Below are 24,296 nucleotides of genomic sequence, written 5' to 3'. Positions count from 1 at the left end.
AAGGAACAGACCAAGGGCTACACACAAGAGGGGAGGCAGCTTTTCGCACCTTGTACGGACAAGGGAGGCGGCAGCATTTGGACCAGTGATTAGAGGGGGCGCGCAGTATCTCGTACACGCGCTTCGCTTGTGTCACGCGCTTTCGCGGGGACGCGCACACGGGAGACAGTCTCAATTTGGACCGGAGGTCGAGTCAGAACTGTTAATTTTTTTGTTAGGGGTGGTGCTTTTGAGCTAAAAGGTAGATTTTTCCCCTTCTAATAGTCAGAGAAACTTGAAATCTACCAAGTCATGTCTTAAATATATTACTTCTAAATTAAAAGAAAATACATTTTATGTAATTGCATTTATAACAAGAAAACACACTCCATATTTTAATGATACTGTTAGAAACTGATTATTTCAGTATCATTTCCACCGGAGGCGCCAACCTTGCTTGGAAGAAATGGGTTGGAGTCTAAGTTCATGCGGAAAATCCTGCGAACGCGTTAAGTGATCGTTCAGGACGCAGGATGATTCGAATCAGGAATCTCTGGACTCATTGAGAAGGAGAGAAACTCCGGAATAATTGGAATGGTGGATGAGAAGTGATTGCATTTGAGTGAATGTAAAAAAAAATTGCTTTTTTTTCCACACACACGCACACGAATAATTTCCCTGCAGAAACAAAAAAAACATAGACGCACAGACTTCTCCCCCGCTCCCAGAGAGAGAGAAAGAGCGCAGGTTGCTTATATGTACGTGGGTGCTCCGTGCGATCTTAAACCATCTTAATTTAATGTACGCGTCGGATTTTCCACCGAGAAGCGGAACATTTAGCCCTCAGCTCCGTCCTGGGCTCACTGACAGGAGGTGCTGAATGTCTGGACGCACTGACTGACATCCCTCTGCGAATCACTTGCCCCAATTTAAACCAAAAATACACACCCAGGTTGGTAATACTGCTTTTATTTCCACCTAACAATATTTTAATAAAGCAACAACAAAAATGTTCATTTAAAAACTCAGCTCAGTCTTCTCTACCTTTGCATTAAATTTGTCCTGAGCTGTAGATCTTGGAAACAAGAAGAATATTTTACAATGATATTCTATCTTCCCGAACACTAACTACTTTTGAGTTCTCTATCTGTCTTCATATATTAGCTGTGATTTATGCATGTGTATTAATAATGTTTTGTTGGAAAATACAGCATGTTTAATTTGTCTCCATTTTTGGCAGCATGGCATTTTAAAATATAAGAATTATTAATTATGTTTGATTTCTTTACTTGCAGCCAAAGTTTAGCATGAGTTTAGCAATATAAAAAGTGACTCTAGAGTTGAGAATGTAATGCATCTCTATCTCCTCCTATGACTGATTGATAAGCACATCTGAACCCGAATCAGAAACACCTCCCAGTGCATGTACACTTCAACATGGAGAATATCATTATAAAATATGTGGAACAGTCTTTTGTGTTCAAGCTTTCATTGTGTGAGGGTGGAAACTTGTGTTACTGCCATCAGTTTCAATTTGCATGAGTGTGAGACACTAATTAATGTGACAATATCAGTCTCTAATCAGAGTTTTAAAATCCATTTGTCTCCTAATGTTTTTTTTTAATTTCTTTTTTTTGTAACTTTTGTTACAGTGCTTCTGTGTGTAAAGGGATCCCTGTATTTTGCAAGTGTCTGGGGTGGGGAGGTTGGGGGAACTATAGTCTGAATCTACAGGGGTAAGGGGACTTATGAAGAAGACAGAAACTGTGGGTAACCCAAGCTCCATAAACACCTGACAGGATTGAGGTGCAACCCTGGTTTTACTTCCAAAGCCACAAATTACTCTTCATCAAAATCCCAGGAGAACAACATTGTGAGGTAGTGAAAGATAGACACAGGATGCTATTCAGTCCATCTTTCAATCCTATTATTAAATGGATCTTTACCTTAATTCCACTTACCTGGCCTTACCCTCCCTTCTTAATATCTGTGCCAAAAATGAATCTCAAGCTTTGCATTTTAAATTGCGTCCATTCCATTCCCTTCCCCATATCAACAGATTCTGGGGCAGGAGATTCCAGACTTTCGATACTGCTTGTCTGAAGAAATCACATCTGAATAGCATAGCTCTCATATTAAGCCTTGTTCTTTCCTTTTCCCCAGCAGAGAAAATAGTTTCTCTGTATCTGCTCTATAGAATACCTTAATGATCATATTGTCATTTGGTAGTACAGAACTTGAGTATTGGTCGAAAAAGATAGAAAAACTGTCCGAGTTTTTCAACTTGCACTCATCAGGAAAAATGTAAGAACACAAAGTTTTCAAGGCAGCAGTGATTTCTGCACTGCAGAAATTCTCCAAAGAATCTCAGACAGCACGTTCCAAACCCCCAACCACTTCCATCTAGAAAGACAAGGGCAGCAGATACATGGAAACATCAACACCTTCAAGGTCCCCTCCAAGCCACTCACCATCCTGACTTGGAAGTATGTCACTGTGCCTTCAGTGTCGCTGGATCAAAATCCTGGAATTCCCTCCCTAATGGCATTGTGGGCCAACCCATACCAGGTGGACTGCAGTGGTTTAAGAAGACAGCTCACCACCACCCTCTCAGTGGCAACTAGGGATGAGCAATAAATACTGGCCCAGCCAGCGACGCCCACATCCCAGAAATGAACTTAAAAAAAATTACACTCCATGAGTAAAGGGTGCCGATTGGCTTGCAAGTCGAATCTGATTGGTTGAGGTGTTACCATGAGGAATGCACTGGGGATGTGTTGTGGCCACTATCCTGTTTATTGCCTGGACATGTTCCTTTACCTGCAGAATACAGAAGTCACTGCCCATGAATAACAATCAGGCAAGTCAGGTTAAAATGCTGGTATGTGGCAGGCATGGGTACAGGAGAGAAACAAACCAAAATAGATACACGGTGAAATACAGGCAGACTCTGATCATATAACAGAAGTACTGTTGTTCGCAACACCCGCGTTTCTTTGTGAAGGTCCCCGTGAATGTCTTGCAGTGTCTCTGGCTGTGGATTATGTAACTGTGAAAAAAGCTTGTCTGTTCAAATGTTGTGAGCATTTCAGCAAGATCTCTCTCAAACACCAGCAGGTGCTTTGAAGATTGCCAGCGTTTGGCCTGGTGTACAAATTAACAGCACCTTCTTGTAATTTATTTCAATACAGAAGCTTTAGCAAATTATCAGAAGATCATACAGTAATGGTATTTATGTGTGTGCATCTTTTAGCGTTTTTAATGTTCAACTGGTGTTTAAACTCAGAGGGCAATTCACTTTGGTTTCTTAACTAAAAAGAAGTTTTATGTTTTTAAAAGAAGTCAAAGTCAGCATTTTGTATTCACATCAACACTGATCTTAAACATATAACCACAACTTTCCATCATTCAGGTTTAATTTAGCATCAGATCTACAATGATTGTAATAATTAATTAAATATAATGACAAATTGATTAAAATGATGTTCAATGTTATACACATTTATTAATTCGAGTGGATGAGAACAACTACTATTAGTACTAAAGTAAAAGTTATAAAATCTCTTTATTTTTTGAATCAGCTTTCAAAAACTGCTTTTGTGAAGTAACTGGAAAATTTGAAATCACATTATTTGGTTGCTGAATTCCTTTTTAAATTATATATATAAACGTAAGAGAACAACTGTTTGCAATTAATCTTTCAAGATTATTGGAGATGACGTTGCACTAATTGGACATTCTGAAATTCCTAACTCTCGGGCAAGTTGTGAAGTGTCAAGTGTTCTATTCTGGCAAGTAATTTGACAAGCTTTGTATTGAGTGCAGCAAGCATGTAACAACCAAAACTTGTCCCCGGATTGAGTGTCAGATCTTCACCTATTTTTGGATTATTTTGTATCTGTGTAGCTGCTCTACTTGTACTTGGGTGTGTTAGTAATTGTTGTTTTATCCTTTTCTGTTTTCTGCTGCAACTTGTAAACTTCCCTGAGTGCAAAACCCAATGTCTTGTGCTCTCCATGTGCTGTTTATATTTTATGTCAGTATTAATTTGTGTTTACGTCAGCTTTTGATACTCGTGTTATATGGTCCTCTCTACTCACCAACAATAGACATCAAACTCCTAATGCTTATTGTTGGAAGCAAATTTATGCAAAGATGTAGGTTTCGAAATGCTTATAGCTGCCATTCGGCCAACTCTGCTTTTAAGCATTGCAGTTTGAACCATCTTTTCATAAAAAAAATTGTTTTGCATTTATCACATCGCGGGAATCCTACCTGAGACTAACGTCTTCCCCTTTGTGACATTTTTCTCTCTGCAGTGGAGCCTCCTTCAAATTTGAAGTTTAAAATTTTAACTGAAAATAGTGTTCAAATGATGTGGAGACGCTCACCCAGCAGAGTACAGGGGTACAGGCTTACGATAGCACCCACCACTGGTGAGTAAATGTTGTAGCAACTGCCACTGACTGAACAGTGAACTTCCATTACAACACAGCTAAATTTCAATTACTGTTTTCGGGAGATCCACGCCATAAATCGCTGTCACTTGCCCCACCACGAAATTGTTCTGGCTCAGGAGGGGGCCATTCAGCCCATTTTGTCTGCACAGCTCTTCATATGAGCACCTCACCTGGTGCTATACCTCCTGTCTTCTACCACAACTCTGTATGTTCATCCTTTTCAAATAATCTTCTAATTTCCTTTAGACAGCCTTGACTGAACCTCTCTCCGGTACACCCAGGCAGCATATTCCATACTCAGATCAGTTGCTGTATGATAGAGATTGTCCTTATGTCACTTTGACATTTTTTAAATCAATTACTTTAAATCTGTGGCCTTTCTTGGGTGGGAACATTATCTCGCTATTTGCTCTACACAGAGTTTTCATGATATTGAATATTTCAATTGGATCTCCTGCCAGCCCTCTCTTGTCCAAGGACAGTAGGCCCAACTTCTCCAATCTATCTGTATACAGAAATCCCTCACTCCTGGAATCATTCTTGTAAACCTTTTCTGCATTCCTTCAGCTACCTTCACATCCTTCCTAAAGTGCAGTGCCCAGAAAGTGCCCAGTGCTGCATTTGATGCTGAGCTGGTATCTTGCATAAGTTCGACAGCACCTCCTTACTCTTGTGCTCTATGATTCCAATAATAAAACTTAGGATAGGGTACACTTTATTAACAGCTTTTCCAACTTATCTTTAATGACATACACACATATGTACCCAGGTTCCTCGGTTATCTTGTAATTTATACTGTCTCCCCATGGTCTTTCTACCAAAATGTATCACCTCGTGCTTTTCTGTATTGAGCCTCATCTACATCCACACCCACCCCTACAACTACCCACTCCTTCATCTATACCATCCTCTTCATGCATTCTACTGATTCTTTGAGTTCAGTATCCTGGGGCTACATTTATGGCAATAGAACTTCTTGAAAAAATGTACTTTTACAGAAATGATGGGAATGTTTTCTTTGTTGCAAACTGCAATTTAAAAATGCTAATTTAGCTGATGTTTATATTAATATAATAGTGCCTTTGCTGGTTCACGAACAATGTAAGAAATTAAGTTGCATTCGAAGAGAAAAAGGTTTTTTTTTTGCACAGGCAGTGAAATCTGCTTGATGAAATATTTTGTTTTCTTTCTTAACTATTTTTCCCCTCTTCTGATAGTGCTGACCCCTTAATGGGAATGCTTCCGTGGTTACTGGTAGGTCTCAGACTTAGCTTAAAAAAATATGTAAACGAGTCTAGTTCTTGAATGTGGACTGTGCATCATTCCTCTGGCAAGTTGCCCCATGAAACCCAGGCAACCATTTCCATTTTTAACTAAATTTCTTATTTGCTCGGTTTATGTTGTTTCAATTAAGTTGGTTTGGAATGGGTTGCATTTCTTTTGTGATTGGCTTGTTGCTCCCTCCTTTGTAGATACATTCTAAATGAGTGCAGTGAAATCTTTCAGAATATGCAACTTAATGTACGTACGTGAAAACAAATGGGAATGTGGACAATGTTGACTAAGGTACTATGTACGGTTGGCATTCATATAGCTCCTGAAAGCAAAAAGCCTACATATCTCTGGCCTCAATAGTGAAGCTTGGCTATTTCATCATGGGGCATGGTGGAGGTACTTGGAACATTAGGAATAAGCCAGGATCAATTTGTACATTCAAGGAAGAATCAATGCGGGGATTGTGGTTGGACCCCACTTGGGGTTTTGTGAGCAGACTAAGGCACACACCTTACAGAGGAAATATTGGCCTTGGAGGGAGTACAGCATAGGTTTATAAGAATGATACCTGAGAATGATACCTGGACTTCAGTTTTAACATTGAGGAAAGATTATACAAAGTAGCCTTGTTTTCTCTAGAATTCAAAAGGTTAAGGGGTGATCTGATTAAAGTCTTCAAGATATTAACAGGAAGAGACAGGGTAGGATAGAGGTAAACTATTTTCATTTGTTGGGGATTCTAGACTTAGCCTGCAGAGCCTGAAAATCTAGGGCCAGAAAGTTCAGGAGAGATGTTGGGAAACAGTTCTACGAATGAAGGGTGGTAGAGATTTGGAACTCTCTTCCATAAACGGCAATGAATTCTAGATCAGTAATTTTAAATCTGAGCTCGGGAAATGGGCCAAAGACACGTATATGAAGTTTGGCCACAAATCAGCCATGAATTAATTGAGTGATGGCGCAGGCTCGAGGGACTGAATGACGTAATGCTGTTCCTAATTGATGACTAAATACAATATTACAGTGTACCTGGGATTAGCGCAAAGCATTGTTTGATGTGATTAAAGGCTGAAAATTAAAGTCTCTATTTTCCAAGGTGTAGTTAAATCTACTGAGATCATTCATTGACAACATAATCTTACAATTAACACTTGTATATGATGATTTCTTTTAAAAAAATGTTATCATGATTTATAGATGTTTTATCCTGACAATAGATCAGGTTCAGAGTGAGTCAAGTTGGTTCTCAAGAGGATCCAGAAAGGAGATGAATTTATCTCCTTGGAATTTCACATGGGGAATGAAGGTATTAGATCTTAGAAACTGGAGGATGCCATTCAGCCCTCTATCCTATTCTATGATTGGATGAGATAATGGCTTAACTATATTTTAAATTGATCCACCAAACTTAGCTGTATATGCCTTTTGTTTTTTTTGACCAGCAAAGATTTGCCAATCTCATTGCAATATTAATTAAAATCTAATTTTTGTGTAAGAGCATTATACACTTCTAACACCATTTGTATAAAGAATTATTTTCTAAACTCTCTCCTGAATGGCCATCCTTTTCCTAAACTCCCTCCCAATAGCAATATCCTGAAAACCTCAATCAATTCACCTCTGACCTACCACATTTCAAAAGAACTAAGGGTCCAACTTGCATTGCAAGCATCAAACCTAGATCAAATTTAGCTGTCTTAACAATTTCACGCTGGCTTTCCCAACCTTGTTTCCATTTTGTTTTAAGAACATTAAGAGGCAAGTAGTCATCGGAAGTTTGAAGTATTTGAAGTAAGAACACTTCACAATCTATTGCTTGCCACTGTGGGTGAATTATGTTTCTGATCCACATGCCCATGTGATCAAAAGGCCTTAGTAAAATGAACCCCAGGTAGAGATAACTTTGTTCATCCCCAAGGGGTTGTCAGTAAGTGTAAAACTTGCTCATTAAGAGTAAAGGTGGAATTTGCATTTTGCACATGAAATCGCAAGCCTATTTCTCTCAAGTTCATACTGGGTCTGAGCACTTGATTCACAATAAACTTGTTTCCTTTTTAAACTTCATTGCCGAAGCGATGTTTATAATGCAATCAAGCCTCTGAAATTGGTGTCTGAAATCTTAATTTTCTGGTGTTGAAATCACTGCTAAAATGCTCCCACTGGGGAAGAACTTGATAAATCCCCAATATCTTTGAAATGGGAGGATTTTGCATTTTGATCTGCAAGATTAGGAACTTTAAGTGAGTTGTCAGTCATCAGTGACAGCATTTTCCACTTGCAGTCCAGATGGAGAGGGAAAAAAGCACCAAATGCATAATTCCATTTCTGATTCTGTAACAGGCATCACGTGAACTACTGCCTGCTGGTGTCTAGACTAACTTTTGAAACTGGCATCCTTAGGGAAATGCTTTTAAGTTCATATCCTGCTCATTGCCGCTGATGTGATCTCTGTCATGTACTTAGGGACCTGATTCTTTTCATTTCAGTTTTACATGTGGTCTCCATTGTGAGAAGTGAGAGCAAAGTAATGGAATGTAGGCAGAATTCCATCATCTTCCTTCCTAATGCATATTCCTTAGAGGGCTGAGCTGGTTTGGTGGGGGGGGGGGGGGGGGGGAGGTGGTGAGGATGAGGGAAGGTAATAATCTGTTCCAGATGTTGCTTTTTCCATTCCATTTGAGGAAAAAAAAAGCTGGACAGTCTTCAGCATAAAGTCATCTACAGATGAATAGTCAAAGAGATGAGAGAAGCCCATTGAACTGTCACCTCTCAGCCCTCCATACCAACCTCTGATCTTAACGTCGGATTGCACTTTGAACTTTCCGATGACTGCTTGCCTCTTCATGTTCTTTAAACAAAATGGGGACACGGTTGGGAAAGCCAGAGTGAAATTGTTAAGAGATCTAAATTTGATCTAGGTTTGATGTTTGCAATGCAAATTGTGCCCTGAGTCCTTTTGGATAATTTTTACTCACTGGAGTTACAGTTAAATTTATGGGAACCAAATAGTTCCTGATTAGATTATGGATTTTGTTTGTTCCAAATCTCGTGGATTACTTTGAAGTATTATTTGGTTTTATCTTATCCAGCCTATAAATTATTTTACATACCTTGACAGGATTCTCCCTTTAATATCTTCTTTGAAAAGCATGTGGTTGGCTAATCTTCCCTTATAGTCCATCCTCTTTGACTGTGCATTTTCTCCAGTGTGTCTGTATCAGTGTGGTTTTTACACGTGGCTGAATTGAACCCCAGACCCATCATGACTTCACCAATTTAATGAAACCTTAGCCTAATCTCTGTGAGTTTGTACTGGATTTTTCTGTAAGAATATCCTTCAGTGTTTGCTCCTTTACCCAAACCCAAGATGCTTGGCGCTCCCAGTTTGGTGAATGGGACGAATGGCCTCCTGATTGTATGAACTATCATTCTAAGTTGTCTTGCTAACTTTTTCATTGACAGCCTCTTTCTCCTTATTTTGTGCATATTTAGTAACTAACATGCATTCTTTACATTTCACAAAAAAAGGTTTTACTCCTTCTTTGTCATCTCAGTTGCACCGTAATCAAAATCTCTTTCCACAAACCATTAGATACATCAACTTCCTTCACTTATCTCCCTGTTTCAGGATTGTCCACATATCAAATTACTTTTTCGTGACCAGATAAATTGTATAGAACATTTGAACCCAAATCAATGGCCACTACTCAGAACCTGTCCTAATCTGGTAAATCTCATAAACCACAACAAAAACTTACATTTATTGTTTTCAGACCAATAAGAAACCAAGACCCTGTTCTGCATTAGAGTCCTGAAGCTTTATAGTTCAATAAAGAATCTTAGAAGATTCATGTCAAAATGTTCAATTACAAACAGGAGCCCTTCGTCAAAAAAAAGGCAAAGGAAGTTTATCAAGTGGGATTTTCCCTATTTGTGTGCATTTTGGCTATGAGATCAAATTACTATTAAGTAAATATCCACATTCTACGCTTAGAATGCATTTTTGCTTATTATCTGTGTCTAAAGTGCCCGTATGAAATTAATGTTCACAGAAAAGAAGGATATTGCTTTTAAATAACTCCAGGTCCAGAGGAACTACAATAGTTAACATTTTTTGATTTTGATTTGATTTGATGTGTTATTCTCACATGTACCTGGGTAGAGTGATAAGTTTTGTTTTCCATGCAGTACAGGCAGATCATACCATACAAAGTGCATTAGGGTGATAGAGTGAGGAATACGGTGTTACGGCATTAATAAGCCTCTCATAATGATGGGCAGTGCCTTTACAAATCTCCATCATACTTCTTCGTGCCTTAAAATACAACAGCGTATACCTGGCTCAAGGAATATATTTGTCTTTCATAGAACATTGAAAATAGGAGCAGGAGGAGCCTATTTGGCCCTTTGATCCTAATTTGACCTTCATTATGGTCATGGCTGATCATCCAACTCAATAGCCTGTTCCTGCTTTTCCCCAGTATCTTTTGATCTCTTTAGCCCCAGGTGCTATAATCTAATTTTTTCTTTAAAGCATTCAATATTTTGGCCTCAATTGTTTTCCAGTGAATTCCACAGGCTCCACACTCTCTGGGTAAAGAAATTTCTCCTCATCTCAGTCCTAAATGGTTTACTCCTTATCCTGACCCCGGTTCTAGACTCCCCCGCCATCAGGAACATCCTTCCTGTGTCCACCCTGTCGAGAATTACCGTATTAGATTTCACTACCTCAGCCACTCAGACCCCAGTATTCTCTAGAAGATAGCAATGCTGATTACTTTCATTGAGTTTTGGAAAATAACCATCTGATATTTTTTAAAAAGCTCACTTTTCTAAAGCCATCTGCTTTGTTACTTTTGTCCCTTCGATGAGATTGCCAGCAATTCCTGGATTTAATCATATCATCGTCACTGGTCTCCAGACAATCACTATTGTCTCATATTTTTGGAAATTACCCGACTGAAAGAACCTGATTTAGAGATATATTTCTCAAAGCAGCAGTATGTCATAACACACTTAATCACAAAGGGCTTGATCATTTTTTCTGTTTGCTTGGCAAGTCTTGCAGTGACGCCATTGATGCTAATTTTGATATTGGCCAGTGCTTTGAAATAATGCTAGCTCATAGCAGCGCATCACACATCTCCACATTTTTAAATCCACGAAGGTTAATTGTCAACACTTGTGATTATACTGTTCCCACTTGGTCATGCTTTCCCGCACTGCCATTTGGCCTAACAAAATGTTTGCAGTCCTTGAGACAAATCTGCAATGTATTCCTCTTTTCGGCCTCACTCAGAGAAAATGTATTGATCAGTTAATTGATCAGCCTGTGAGGAAGAGCAGGAGGGAGGGTCATAGATTGCAGAAGGAAGTAATCTACCATCGGTTACAGAAATTAGATCAAGCCAGCCTCTTTCTATTCTGGTGTAGCTTGGCACCAACATTCTCCTTGCCTTAAGATGTTTTGCTGCTTAAAACGCACTATATAAATACACATTTTTGTTGACGCAGTTTGAGGACTTAAAGAGAATATCAGCCATCCCTCAGTGTGTGGAAAGTTGTCTGAATACAACGGTGATCCTTGGAAGTGTTGCAACTCCTCTATGTTAAGCCTTGAGACATCACAATATTCATTACAGCCTTAGTCTGAAAATGGTCAAAAGAGCTGAATTCCAGAAGTGATGTGAGAATGACTGCTCTTGGCATCAAATTTACCAACAAGCTGATAAGCAACATTTGCTCCACACAAATGTCAGACGATGAACGTGTCTAACAAGAGAGAGTCTAACCATCACTCATTGAAATTCAATGGGATTTCCCTGACTGAATACTCCCTTATCAACATCCTGGAGGATTATCATAGACCAGAAGTTGCATATTGAGGCTTCATGTGTAGGTCAGAGGCTAGACATTTTACAGTGAGTAACTCACCTCCTGCAGGATGGGATTGTGGAGGGGATGGGATTTGTTGATGGGAGCCAGGGTGTGGGGGGCGTAGTTGAGAAGTGATGAGGGGTGGGTGAAAGGTGGAGGTGACATCTTTGACTCCATGTTATTGAGAAAAGTTAAAGTCTGAGAAGGTGCTTGTGCCTGATTGTGATCCAGGAGATCATGCTTAAAGATGTGTGCACATCACTGGTGATTGAGGACGGGGTCTGGATAGCTCCGTAGGAGTAATTTGAGATTGGGCATCTGCTGGGTGTGGCATCCCTTTGAGCAATAGGTAACTTCAATGCCCTAAAGGATATTAGTGAACCAGATGAGCTTTTACAACAACTGATAGTAGTTACCCGATCACCATTTTTTTTCCTGGATTTTCACAGGATTAAAATTACACTATCTGTCATAGTAAGATTCAAATCTCTTGAACATTGGCCTGGGTTTCTGCATTACTAGTCCAGTGACAGTATCGCAACACCACTGCCTTGACTATAACTCCATAATTGAATAGCTTGCTGACATTTGTGGATATTTAAAGTTGAGATAGATAGAATCTTGAGTTGGGGAATCAATGGTTATGGGGAAAGGGCAGGGAAGTGGACGTGAGAAATGTCAGATTAGCCATGATCCTATGAAACGGCAGAGCAGGCTTGAGGGGTTCAAATGGCCTTCTCCTGTTCCTATTTCTTATGGTCTTGTGGTCATTCAAGAACTTAGCTCATTCGTAAAAGCTGTTGCCACACATCTGGCTGAGCCATTCCCAAAGCCAACAATAAGCTGGACCGAAAACCTAAGGTTGGAGGTCAGTTCAGGAATGCAGACATGTTGACCCCAGTGTTCCTATTTATAAAGTGCTTTGTGATTTTCAACCCAGTTGATTCCTGTTGTGGTACTATCTAACCAATATTTATCTGTGGAATGTACCCTGGAAAAAATGGGCTTTTGTTCCCGTGCATTTTCTTTTGTGAGATGGACAGAAATGAAGAAAATGCATGTTAATTTATGAACCTGCTTCCACAGTGTGAGACTTCTCAAAGAGTGCCTGCATTTGCAAAATCCATTCTACCTCTTTCATGACAGGATGGAGAAAGGAAAGGGAAAAAAATCATTGAGGCCTGAAACATAAGCAAAATGCATCCTTATGAGCTGAAGTCTATTTGCATTTCTGCATTTTTGAGCCTGTCAAGTCTCTTTATATCTATTGGTTCTCAAATTAATTACATGTAACAGTTGTTAAGGTGCAGCTGAGAATCTTTTTCGCTATGTTGAAAAGTCCAGTGGTAAATTTATTATAACTGATTCTGCTAGCTAGTGATAATTGCTATCTTTACACTTCATCCAATTTTACCTTGGATTTGTTAGTTTCCTTCCAGGCAGGTCAGGTTAAAATTACCTATCAGAGTTTATTGTGGATTTATAAAAGACACAAAAAGTGTTTCACTTTTATTCCTCAAAGTGACTTTTTTAAGGCTCACATATCCATTGCAATACCGTTGTGTTTTTTAATATATGCTCTTCTTGTCTTTTCAATGGATCATTTGCTCTCTTACAGTTGGATCTGTAAAGGAAAGGTTATTACCGCAGGGTGCAAGCAAAACAACGTTAACAGACTTAATTACTGATGTGGAATATGTGGTGACGTTAGTTGCCTTTGACCGTTCATCAGAAAGTGTACCAGTCTATGGACAACTCACAAGTAGGTACAAACTGCATCTTAAGGCTTATATATGGGTTAAGGGTGTTTAAGAAAAAATCTCCGTACATGTGTATATACTAACCTTTATTATGTGTGCATCTTGTTTCTATTTATTACATCTTTTACACTAGTTAATGTCCTGATTAAAGGGCAGTGTTAGGTACCTTGGTAGGAACCTGAAGAATACAAGCTCTAATTCTATCAATGACCAATTGTGAAAGTGAATTAAAGAAACCTGTCCTTTCCTGGTCTAGCACCAGATTAAAAAAAAAGTATGGATTCCAAAATTTGCTGGATTGTTATAGAAAACCTGTCTGGTTCATTCAAATTCTTCAAGGAAAGGAAACTACTGTCCCCTTTTGGACTGTGTGTGAACATTTTCGGGCCCCTCATGGATGAATGCAGACAAGCAGACAAATACTGTGAGGCTCCTTGCTGACTCAGTCAGTAAATCATTAGATTCTTCATCACAGAGTCATGGCTTTGAGCCCTGCGCTATCTCTTGTGTCCTTTTAGGGCTCTTGTAGCACAGTGGCAAGTGTCCCTGCCTCTGGGCTAGAAGGTCTGGGTTCACTTTCCACAAGCTCCAGAGATGCGTCATAGAATCTGTGAACAGTTGGTTAAAATATTTACAATCAGCTGTACCCATGTTTGTTTGCTTCATGAACCAGCCCACATATTTCAGTTCAGTCCAGAGTTGTATAGTTACGGTTAATTGTCAGGGAATGAATAAACATTTTTGCTGGTTTACATATTTATTTGCTTCTCTCCTAGTTCAGTCAGATCGCACACCAACTAAACGACTGAAAAAAGTAGAAGAACTTTCTCAAAGTAAGTTTGATGGGTTTATTTTCAGTCTCCTTACATACACTCAATGTACAGAAACACAAGCAAAGTCGGCAACAACATGTAATAGTATGATCTCAGAAGGACAAGGGCAGCAGACACACTGGAACACCACCAGCTGCCAGTTTCTTTCCATGTCATGCACCATCCTGACTTGGAAATGTATCACCATTCTTTCAGTGTTGCTGGGTCTAAATTCTGAAACTCTGTCCCTAATGGCATTGCAAAGGTACCTGCACACCATGGACTACACTGGTTCAAGAACACAGCTCACCATCATTTCTCAAGGGCATTTTGAAATGGGCAATAAATGTAGTTCCCACCGCTGATGCCCACATCTTGAGAATTAATTTTTAAAAATTCACATTTATTCTAGTCCCAAGGTTCTTAACATTGCTATTATGATCATTTGACAGTGAGCCATGACAGAAAGGTTACTAGGAAGTTCAGAGGAACAGTGGGATCTTGTCCACAGAAGCCTGAAGAGAGCAGGACAAGTTAATAGGGAATTAAGAAGGCATTCGGGACACTTGCCTTTATCTGTCGAGGCATAGATTGTAAAGGCAGGGAGGTTAGGTTAGAGCTGTACAGGACTTTGGTTAGGCCACAGCTAGAGTTCTGTGTGTAGCTCTGGTCACCACACAATAGGAAGGATGTGATTGCACAGGAGGGGGTGCAGAGGAAATTCACCAGGATGTTGCCTGGGATGGAGCATTTCAGCGATAAAGAGAGGCTGGATAAGCTCAGGTCATTTTCTTTGGAACAGAGAAGGTTGAGTGGCCACCTGATAGAGATGTGTAAGATTATGAGGCACATGGACAGGGTGAATAGCAGGCAGTCATTGAAGGGTCAGTAACAAGGGGGTATAATTTTAAAGAGGAAGACAAGAGGTTTAGATGGGATTTGAGGAGAAGCTTTTCACCCAGAGGGTGTTGGAGTTTGGAATGCACTGCCTGGGAAGGTAGTTGAGGCGGGTAACCTCACTCGTTAAAAACGTTTGAGGTTATGGGCATAGTGTGGGAAAGTGGGATTAGTTTTGGGTGTAGAATATTTTTGCCAGCACAGAATGGATGGGCTGAAGGACCTCTTTTGTCCTGTATTATTCTATGATTCTCAGACATATTAGCATTGGTTAGCAGAAGCCTCATTGAAGAAGTAGCTTTTAGTTTGAGATTTGAAGAGGAGAGATTTGTGAAGGAAGTTTCAGAGCTTAAGACCCAAGCAACTGAAGACTCAAATCGCTAAGTGATTAAAAATTAATGATGCGCTGGAGGCCAGGATTCATGTAAGGCGTAGACCTTAGAGGGCTGCAAAATTGGTGGAGGTTGCAAATATCAGGAAGGCCTCAGATAAGTTTGAAGACAAAGATGACAATTTTAAACTCGAGGAGCCACTGGACAAGAGCTAGTGTAGGTCAGTGAGGTGATGATGGGTGAATTGAACTTGGTGTGAGAGGATTTGGGCACAAGGCTTGTGGATGACCACAAGTTTACAGACTTTGGGAGGTGACAAGTTCACCAGTAGAACTTTGGAATGGTTGAATCTGTAGGTGACATTCTTCAGATGTGGCTCCAAATTGTACATGAGGATGAAGTCATGTTAGGATCTCCATTGTTGTTATGGTGGCTGTTTTGATTGTTGCTGCTCGGAAAAAGTTGCTCCCTATGGTCCTCATGTCTTCTCTTGTAGTGTTGTCTGTGAGAGCAGGGGGTGGCTGCATGCTTGAAAGCTGAGAGCCAGTTGCTGTAGCATTGATGCCTATGGAGTTTTGTCATCAATGAGTCAAGACACATGTCGACCTGTCTTTGTGTTCTGATAATGTTGATATTTGTGGGACTTTTAAACTGTGCTGTGAGATTAATTCTCCAATCAGTGAAACCCCTTTGACAGAACAGTGCATTTAGAACAATTGTTTACAGAACAGTGCTGGACACTGTCTGGCATAAAAGTGGGAGCTGGAATAAATCAGTTTACCTCAAAAACAAACCACATGTTGTTAATTGTAAACCCAGATGTGGCTAATTGCATTTCTAATTCATAGTGTGTGTGTGTGAATTCTTAATCTTTGGCAAATCACTAAGATGAAAAGGAGAAAATATGTTTTTTTTATGTTGTGAGCATAAAGTTTCCTGATTACTGAATGTTTAACTTGGTCTGTTAAGTTTTTTAGTCTCTCATGGGATGTGGATGTCACTGGCAGAGCTATCATTCATTGCCCACCCCTAATTGCCCTTAAGGTGGTAGCAAGCTGTCCTCTTGAACTGCCACAGTCCATGTGATATACATAGACTTTCAGTTCCATTCAGGTAGGAGGTCCAGGATGTTGACCCAGTGACAGTGAAGGAACAGCAATATAGTTCCACATCAGGATGGTGTGTAGCTTAGATGGGGCCTTGCAGGGAATGGTGTTCCCATGTATCTGCTGCCCTTGTCTTTCTAGATGGTGGATATTACAGTTTTGGAAAGTGCTGATTATCAAGATTCATTGAGTTGTAATGCATCTTATGGATGGTTCAGATCCTTGCCACTGTGTGGTGATAGTGGAAGATTTAAGCTAATGAATAGTGTACCATTCAAGAGGGTTACTTTGTCCTGGATAGTGTCAAACCTCTTGAGTGTTATTGGAGCTGCATTTATCTAGGCAAGGGGAGAGTATTCCATCACCCTCCTGATTTGTGCGGTGTAGGTAGTGGACAGGCTTTGGGAAGGCATAAAGTGAGTTACTTGCTACGGGATTCCCAACCTCTGACCCACTTTGGTAACTACAATATTGATGTGGCTGATCCAGTTCAGTTTCTGCTCAGTGGTAACACCCATGATGTTGACTGTGGTGGATTCAGCGATGGTAATGCCGTTGGCTATCAATGGATCGGATGATTATTTGGATAGAAACAGTGTGCAGGGATATGGGGAAGAGACTAGAGCTTGGCACCAGGGAATAGAACCAGTGCAGGCACATATTTACCGTCTCACTCATTACAGCATTGGCAAGGAAGGCTCATAAAGTTCCAGCAATCTGAAGCTTCCACAGACTGCATAAAATCTGTTGAAGCACAGACTCAACTGAACACGTTGTGTTCTCTGTAAAAACACCTGCCAAGTCTTTCCCTTTCTCCCCTTACGGTCAATCCATCAAACTGTGATGTGTAAATGTATTGGGTGTTTTCTAATAAAACTAGAGAACATGGCTAAAACAGAGTCATTATGCTGGATGATGCTGAAGTAGATAAGTGGTCATGCGTCTGCACATAGTCAACAAGCGAAATCTCTGTTGATTGTTGATTTTACGTCTAACTTTCATTTACAATTTGTTTGATCAACCTCATTCCATATTTTTGGAATCTTTGGATCATTTAGACAGAAGGAAGTCATTCAGCCTGTGGTGACTCTGTGAAATAGCTACTCAATTAGTTCCACTCCCCTCCTCTCTCTCATAATCCTTGCACATTGTTCATTTTCAAGTATTTATCCAATTCTGGTCTGAAAGATATTATTGATCCTGTTTACATTGTACCTTCAGGCTGTACACTTCAGATTAGGTTCATGCTACGCTACATGTAATCTCACCATACTGTTCTGTAAAATCTCCTAAACATCCTGTTTTGACACCATTACCTTGATTACTTGAGATAATCTCTTTACCTTAATTAATTTGTATAATATTTGATTATTTGTTACTTTTGTTGGTCCCCCATCATACAACTATGATACCTACTCATATTATTGCAGCCATATGGTTTATCTCTAGCACCAGTTTACTTTTGATTATTTGTGATTATCTCTCTGTCTCAATTAATCGGCATATAGATCATTCCTATACTTGCCTAGGTGCATTTTTATCAATCTGTTGGCACTGTTGATTACCTGCAAAGACTCATTATTCAGCCTGTTGATGCTCTGCTCACACTATTTGTACTTATCTGTTGACACTCTTAATTACCTGAAATTATCTTGCCATTATCTCTCTGCCGATAAATTCTGTGCCTGTGTGCTTCTCTCCACTTCAGCTGATGAAGGAGCAGCGCTCCAAAAGCTTGTGATTTTAAATAAACCTGTTGGACTATAACCAGGTGTCGTGTGACTTCTGACTTTTTCCACCACAGTCCAATACTGACACCTCCACATCGAAACTATATTTCTCATTCTTTCACCGTTTGCTTTCCAATTCATTGTAGAATCATAGAACCCCTACAGTATGGAAACAGGCCCTTCGGCCCAACAAGCCCACACCGACCCTCAGAACATCCCACCCAGACCCGTTCCCCAATAACTCACCTGATCTACACATCCCTGAACACTATGGGCAATTTAGCATGGCCAATCCACTTAGCCTGCACATCTTTGGACTGTGGGAGGAAACTGGAGCACCTGGAGGAAACCCACACAGACATGGGGAGAATGTGCAAACTCCACACAGACAGTCACCCGAGGGTGGAATCAAACCTGAGTTCCTGGTGCTGTGAGGTAGCAGTGCTAACCACTGAGCCACTGTGTCGCCCCTACTTTCAGTCTGTGTCCTCTCATTACTAACCCTCCTGTCAGTGATTTTCTTTCCGTTTCATTAAGAATCTTTAAGATTTGAAGAACGTCTGCCAAATCTTCTCTTCACTGTCTCAGTTCCAACAAGAGCAGCTCCACTTTCTTCAGTTTCTTATCATCGCTGCTGTCTCTCAGTCCTGACCACCAATCAGGTCAAGCTGCTCCACTCCCTCTGCACGTTCACATACACCATTCCCTCACCACTGGTTGGAATGTTGTGTCTTTGTATTTACGTTGAGTGCCAGAACTATGGCTAATCCTTGTTAAACTCCGCTATCAACAACATTTTGTTCCTCCAGAATGCTCAGCCTCTGCAGTGGCCGATTTGGTTTTTCTCGTTGACGGATCATGGAGTGTGGGGAGGGCAAATTTCAAAAAAATCAGGGAATTCATCTACTCCCTTGTTTCTGCGTTTAATATTGGAGAAGATAAGACCAGAGTTGGAATTGTGCAGTACAGTTCGGATACAAGGACGGAGTTTGACCTAAACAGATACAACCGGAAGCAGGATCTACTGAGTGCGATTACTAATCTTCCTTACAAGGGAGGAAATACTATGACAGGTGCAGTGTGTCATTTTTATCTTGCTTTCAAGTACTCCAGCTGTTCTATAAACTGGGATTTAAAGTCAATGTAAGATTAAGTGTTAGTTGTAGATGCTCATTTATCGAATATAATGAATATCTGTATGTGAATTGGAGGCTGAAATCTAATCAAAGGGTTTAGGTAGGTTATGGACCAAATTATGAATGTGAGTTAAAGGCTGGAAATTAATCAAAGATTCAGGTCATATGGGGAAATGAGAATAACAGGAAAGCAATAACCTCAGGAGAATGGACTGTCTGTGGCGAATAAAACTGTGTTGAATTATGTGATTGATTTGGAATTATCTAATGTTTGGTTCATAGGTGAAGCCATTAATTACTTGGTACAGAACATCTTTAATGAAGCTGCTGGAGCAAGAAAATCCTATCCCAAAATAGCGGTCATCATCACTGATGGCAAGTCCCAGGACCCTGTGACAGAAAGTGCTGAAGCTCTACGTAATATTGGGGTTGAAGTATTTACACTAGGTGAGTTTGCTTTTATACTTGAAATTCTTTCTTTAGCACCAAACCACGCTTACTTAGCAATGCACTCAGACTGTACAGCATGGAAAGGAAAGGGACCATCCAGCCCTATCAACCTCTTTCTTCCTCTCTACAAACCTCTCTAACGTAGACTCAACATGCTGAGTGTTCTGTGGAAAAATTCCGTAAAGTTTCTGGCTGTGCTGCCCAAGATAAATAAACTAGACTATAGGTTCGATCCTGCATTGAACCTTATATTCCCACAAGCTGCTGCTTTCTTTGGCAAAAGTCTAATGTCTGCAATGTCCACATCTGTCCAAGACTTGAATAGTTCTCCTATATCTGGGGAGCCTGTTTGGCACCTCCTTCTCACACTCCTGGGCAGAACACAAAACAAGGTTTGTTTTCTCAATTTGGAACTGTCTTCCTACCTACAGCCCAAATCCCCTCTCTCTCACAACCAGTCTTCCCTTTCATTTGATTGTGAGTCAGATGTATCGTTGTTCATCATCACTTTCTTTTCTCATCCACTCCAGATTCCAGATGTATCATCTAATGTACTGTTCCTTCCTTTTTCTCTTGGTACTGTCTTCTGCATGGAATTCTTCTTTTCCAGAAATGAACTGTTGAGGAGCTCCTCAATGCCTTTCAACTTTCTGCCTCGCTGTGTGTAAATTGGCTGCCATATTTGCTCCACTACACTGGTGACTACACTTCACAAGTACTCCATGGACATAAATTGCTTTGGGACCTCCCATGGTTTGAAAGGTGCTATGTAAATGCAGGTCTTTGTTTTCCCTCTTTCTTTTGTGTACAATCTAAAGGCTTCTAAATGCCAAGCCTGGTGGCACCTAATTAGCTTTTCTTGATTTTCTCTGTTTCTTGTTCTAGTTATTTTTCTGAAGTATGGGGTGCTGAATTAAACCTGCCTGTGAAATGAGAGTGAATAATTTCCGTGCATACTGAGATCTTTGGCTTTTTTCTTATGGATGTGAGCCATGATGGAAACACGAAGGCACCCAACAAAGTTTTGCAAACATGAATGATTAAACTTTTATAAAGCATCACTTGTCAGTTTTCTTCCAACGCCATGCATTGAAATAATCAACGCAAGCTTTTATCTGGTCCAATATCATTGTGCTTTTCCCTTCCCCAGGTATAAAAGGAGCTGATTTGGATGAATTGAAATTAATTGGCTCCTCTCCCTTAAACAAGCACGTGTTCAAGGTGGCAGACTTTGACAAGATCCAAGATGTCCAGAATGAAATAATAAACCTGTTGTGTTCTGGGATTGAGGAACAACTCAGCGATATCGTGAGTGGGGAGGAAGGTAGGATTTCTTAATGGTTGAGGGGGAAGCCTCTTCCTTTCCACTAGAACTGAGCAGTAATTGTGCATGTGCTCAGGTCTCTGTAGAATCATTCGAGGATGGTTAGCTTGGGGGCGAGAGGAGGACTTTTGGCGAAGTTGGGAGAGGCCAGGAGAGTATTTAATCCGCAGAAGAGTTGTTGGAATTACACACTTCAATGTTTCCAAATATGCTGGAGGAGCTTTCTGCAAATATTGGAGTGAAGTTTTTTTATAATTTGCTAAAATGAATGGATGTTGCTGGTTTGGCCAGCATTTATTGCCCATCCCTAATTGCCCAGAGGGCAGTTAAGAATCAACCACATTGCTGTGGACGTGGAGTCACATATAGATCAGACTAGGTAAAGACGGCAGTTTCCTTCCCTGAAGGACATCAGTGAACCAGATAGGATTTTCCTCCAATAATCAACAATCAATCAACAATCAAGAATTCTGAAGAAGAGTCACTCAACCTGAAATGTTAACTCTGATTTCTCTCTATAGATGCTGTCAGTCGTGCTAAGCTTTTCTGGCAATTTCTGTTCTTGTTTCAGATTTATACAGCATCCACAGTTCTCTTGGTTTTTATTTTGTCAGAACATTACCTGGGTCTCTGCATTAATATTCCAGTAATAAGAGACTCCCTGGTCATGGAACTGGGTTAGTATGATGAAACAAAGAGCTGCGGATGCTGGAGATCTGAAACAAACCAAAACAGTATTTGCTGGTGGAAGTGAATAGGTCTGGCAGCATCTGTGGTAAGAAAGCAGAGTCAATGTTGCAAATCCAGTGATTCTTCATCAGAATAGTTTAGTCCTTTGTCAATGCTGCTGTCATGATGACTGTCTCACTGAGGCGTGATCCAATAGACGTCTTTAACATTGTGAAAGAGCTTGATAGGGTAGCTGTGGAGAAGATATTTCCTGTTTTGGGGGAGTCCAGAAGAAGGCGTCATGATTAGCAGATCATCGTCAATGAATCCAACAAGTAATCTAAAAAAATCTTTTCTTTTAATCAGAGTGGTGAGAATATGAAACGCAGGGAGTAGTTAAGGGAGTAGCCACATGGAATATAAATGCTGGCATTGAACAAATGGTCAGTTTCTGAGCTGTAGCATCTATCCTGCTGAGTGAAGTCAATCAAAGACTGAAGTTTTAACATTTACATTGTATGCTTAGAACATTTCTCAGGAAGTCTTTTAATGTCTTAATATTTTTCCGCAATCAACAGTAGTCGAACCACCTTCCAATCTACAAACCTTGGAGATTGCTTCGAATTTCATGAAACTGACCTGGGATTCATCACCTGGTCAGATCACTGGTTACAGAGTCCACCTCATTCCCATGGTGGCTGGCATTCAGGAGCAAAGTGTCAATGTTGATGCCAGGACCAGGACTGCAGTGGTTAAAGACCTTACTGCTGAAACCGAGTACCAGATTAATCTGTATGCCATGCGAGGGCTGGCATCCAGTGAGCCTGTATCACTAATGGAAAAGACACAGCCAGTCAAGGAGACAATTGGTAAGTTGCCATTTTTGTCCTCCAAAATTCAAAATGCACTCAGCAGATCGATAGAAAAAAGAGCAAGTTATTTTCCCATTGTGGCCACACTGATCAAAGGGACAGAAAGATGGACAAGGCTTTTCAGAAATGGTTTGGGAATCATATAATTCAGAGAGTTACTCTCTTGAGGAAGATAATCAACTATGGTGATTCATAAAGTAAAATAAACACAGGAACAAAAAGGAAATTTTAATAAAAAGTGGAGTCATTGGAAATTGGGGAAACTCTCTGCTGGTCTTACCCAGCGCAAGGAGTCATACCCAAAACAAAACAAGTTATTGTGGTTGGTGGAGGCCACTCATGCCATCTCCAGGAGATCACTGCAGAGGTTCCTCACTATAGTGTCCTAGGCTACCCATCTTCGGTTGCTTCATCAATGACCTTCCCTCCATCATATAGTCAGGAGTGGGAATGTTCACTGATGATAGCATAATGTTCAACAGGTGCTGAAGCACAGCCCAGTAGTAGTTTTATTATGAAATGGGAAGACTGTGAGTTAATATCTTCTTCAAGCACACAGGAAAATAATAGACAAGACCTGTGCCATGTAGCTGTGATGCTTACTACAAGAACTAATTGACCATACGAAGGTCAGGAATTAAACGCTGCCATTTTTAATGGCATCAGAGGTTAGTGCACACAGAATCATACAGTAGGGAAGGAGACCTTTGGCCCATTGAGTCTGTACCACCAAAATTACACTACTACATATAGTGTCCACTTTCCCACATTAAGCCCATGGACTTGAATGTTATGACACTTCTAAATACTTTTTGAAGATTATGAGGTTTCCTGCCTTAACTACCCTCCCAGGTAGTGCATTCTGCACCCTCTAAGGTGAAACCCTTTTCATCAAATCTTCTCTAAATCTCCTGCCTTTCACATTAAAATTAGGTCCCCTTATTGTTGACCCCTCGACTAAGAATAGCAGCTGCTTTCTACTCACCCTTATAATGCTCCTCATAATCGTATACAGCTCAACAGCAATCCCTCTCAACCACCTCTGCTCCAAAGAAAATAACTGAGCTTTTCCAGCCTCTCTTTTGTCGCTGAAATACTCGATCTCTGTCAACATCCTCAACATCCTGTTGAGACTCCTCTGCAACCCCTCCAGTGCAATCACTTCCTTCCCTTGCAGGCTTTTCAACAGGGTAGTACAGCATACAATCCTCTGACAGAGGTCTTTAAGATCTTGAAATTGTAGATGAAAAGAAAGTATGTCCATTTGTTGGGAGTTGGGACCAAAGTTATGGTCAATAAATCTAAGAATATTACTAATAAACTCAATTGGAAAAGTCTTTATTCAGAGAATGGTGAGAATGTTGAAATTGTTACTTCAGGGAGTGGTTGCGAAAAAAACATACATACCTTTAATGGGAGGAATGTAAACATATGAGGGAGAATGGGTTGGAAGGAGTTAAATCAGTGGGAGGAGGACTATGTAGGATATGAACAGCAACAATGATTAGTTGAGCCAAATGGCCTGTTTCTATGCAGCAAACCCAATGTTCCATGGTATCTATGAAGATCTGACTTATCACAAGATGACCAAGAGGGCTGTTAACAATTTCTTTGTAT

General features: G+C 40.3%; 1 protein-coding gene across 1 annotated transcript in view; it reads left to right on the top strand.

The window, feature by feature from the left end:
• Positions 1–24,296, top strand: part of LOC109915609 (collagen alpha-1(XII) chain-like) — a 259,058-nt gene that overhangs the window by 16,974 nt on the left and 217,788 nt on the right. Inside the window, exons 3-9 of the mRNA XM_048601391.1 lie at positions 4,299–4,415; positions 13,210–13,353; positions 14,128–14,184; positions 19,038–19,301; positions 19,647–19,811; positions 20,965–21,138; positions 22,386–22,676. Coding sequence (XP_048457348.1) covers positions 4,299–4,415; positions 13,210–13,353; positions 14,128–14,184; positions 19,038–19,301; positions 19,647–19,811; positions 20,965–21,138; positions 22,386–22,676 — 1,212 coding nt within the window. The remainder of the gene's footprint in view (positions 1–4,298; positions 4,416–13,209; positions 13,354–14,127; positions 14,185–19,037; positions 19,302–19,646; positions 19,812–20,964; positions 21,139–22,385; positions 22,677–24,296) is intronic.

The sequence above is a fragment of the Rhincodon typus genome, chromosome 9, assembly GCF_021869965.1.
Source record: "Rhincodon typus isolate 14 chromosome 9, sRhiTyp1.1, whole genome shotgun sequence".
In the NCBI taxonomy this organism is placed as follows: Eukaryota; Metazoa; Chordata; class Chondrichthyes; order Orectolobiformes; family Rhincodontidae; genus Rhincodon; species Rhincodon typus.
The sequence above is the reverse complement of the archived record's forward strand: the minus strand, read 5'-3'. Positions and strand labels throughout refer to the sequence as shown.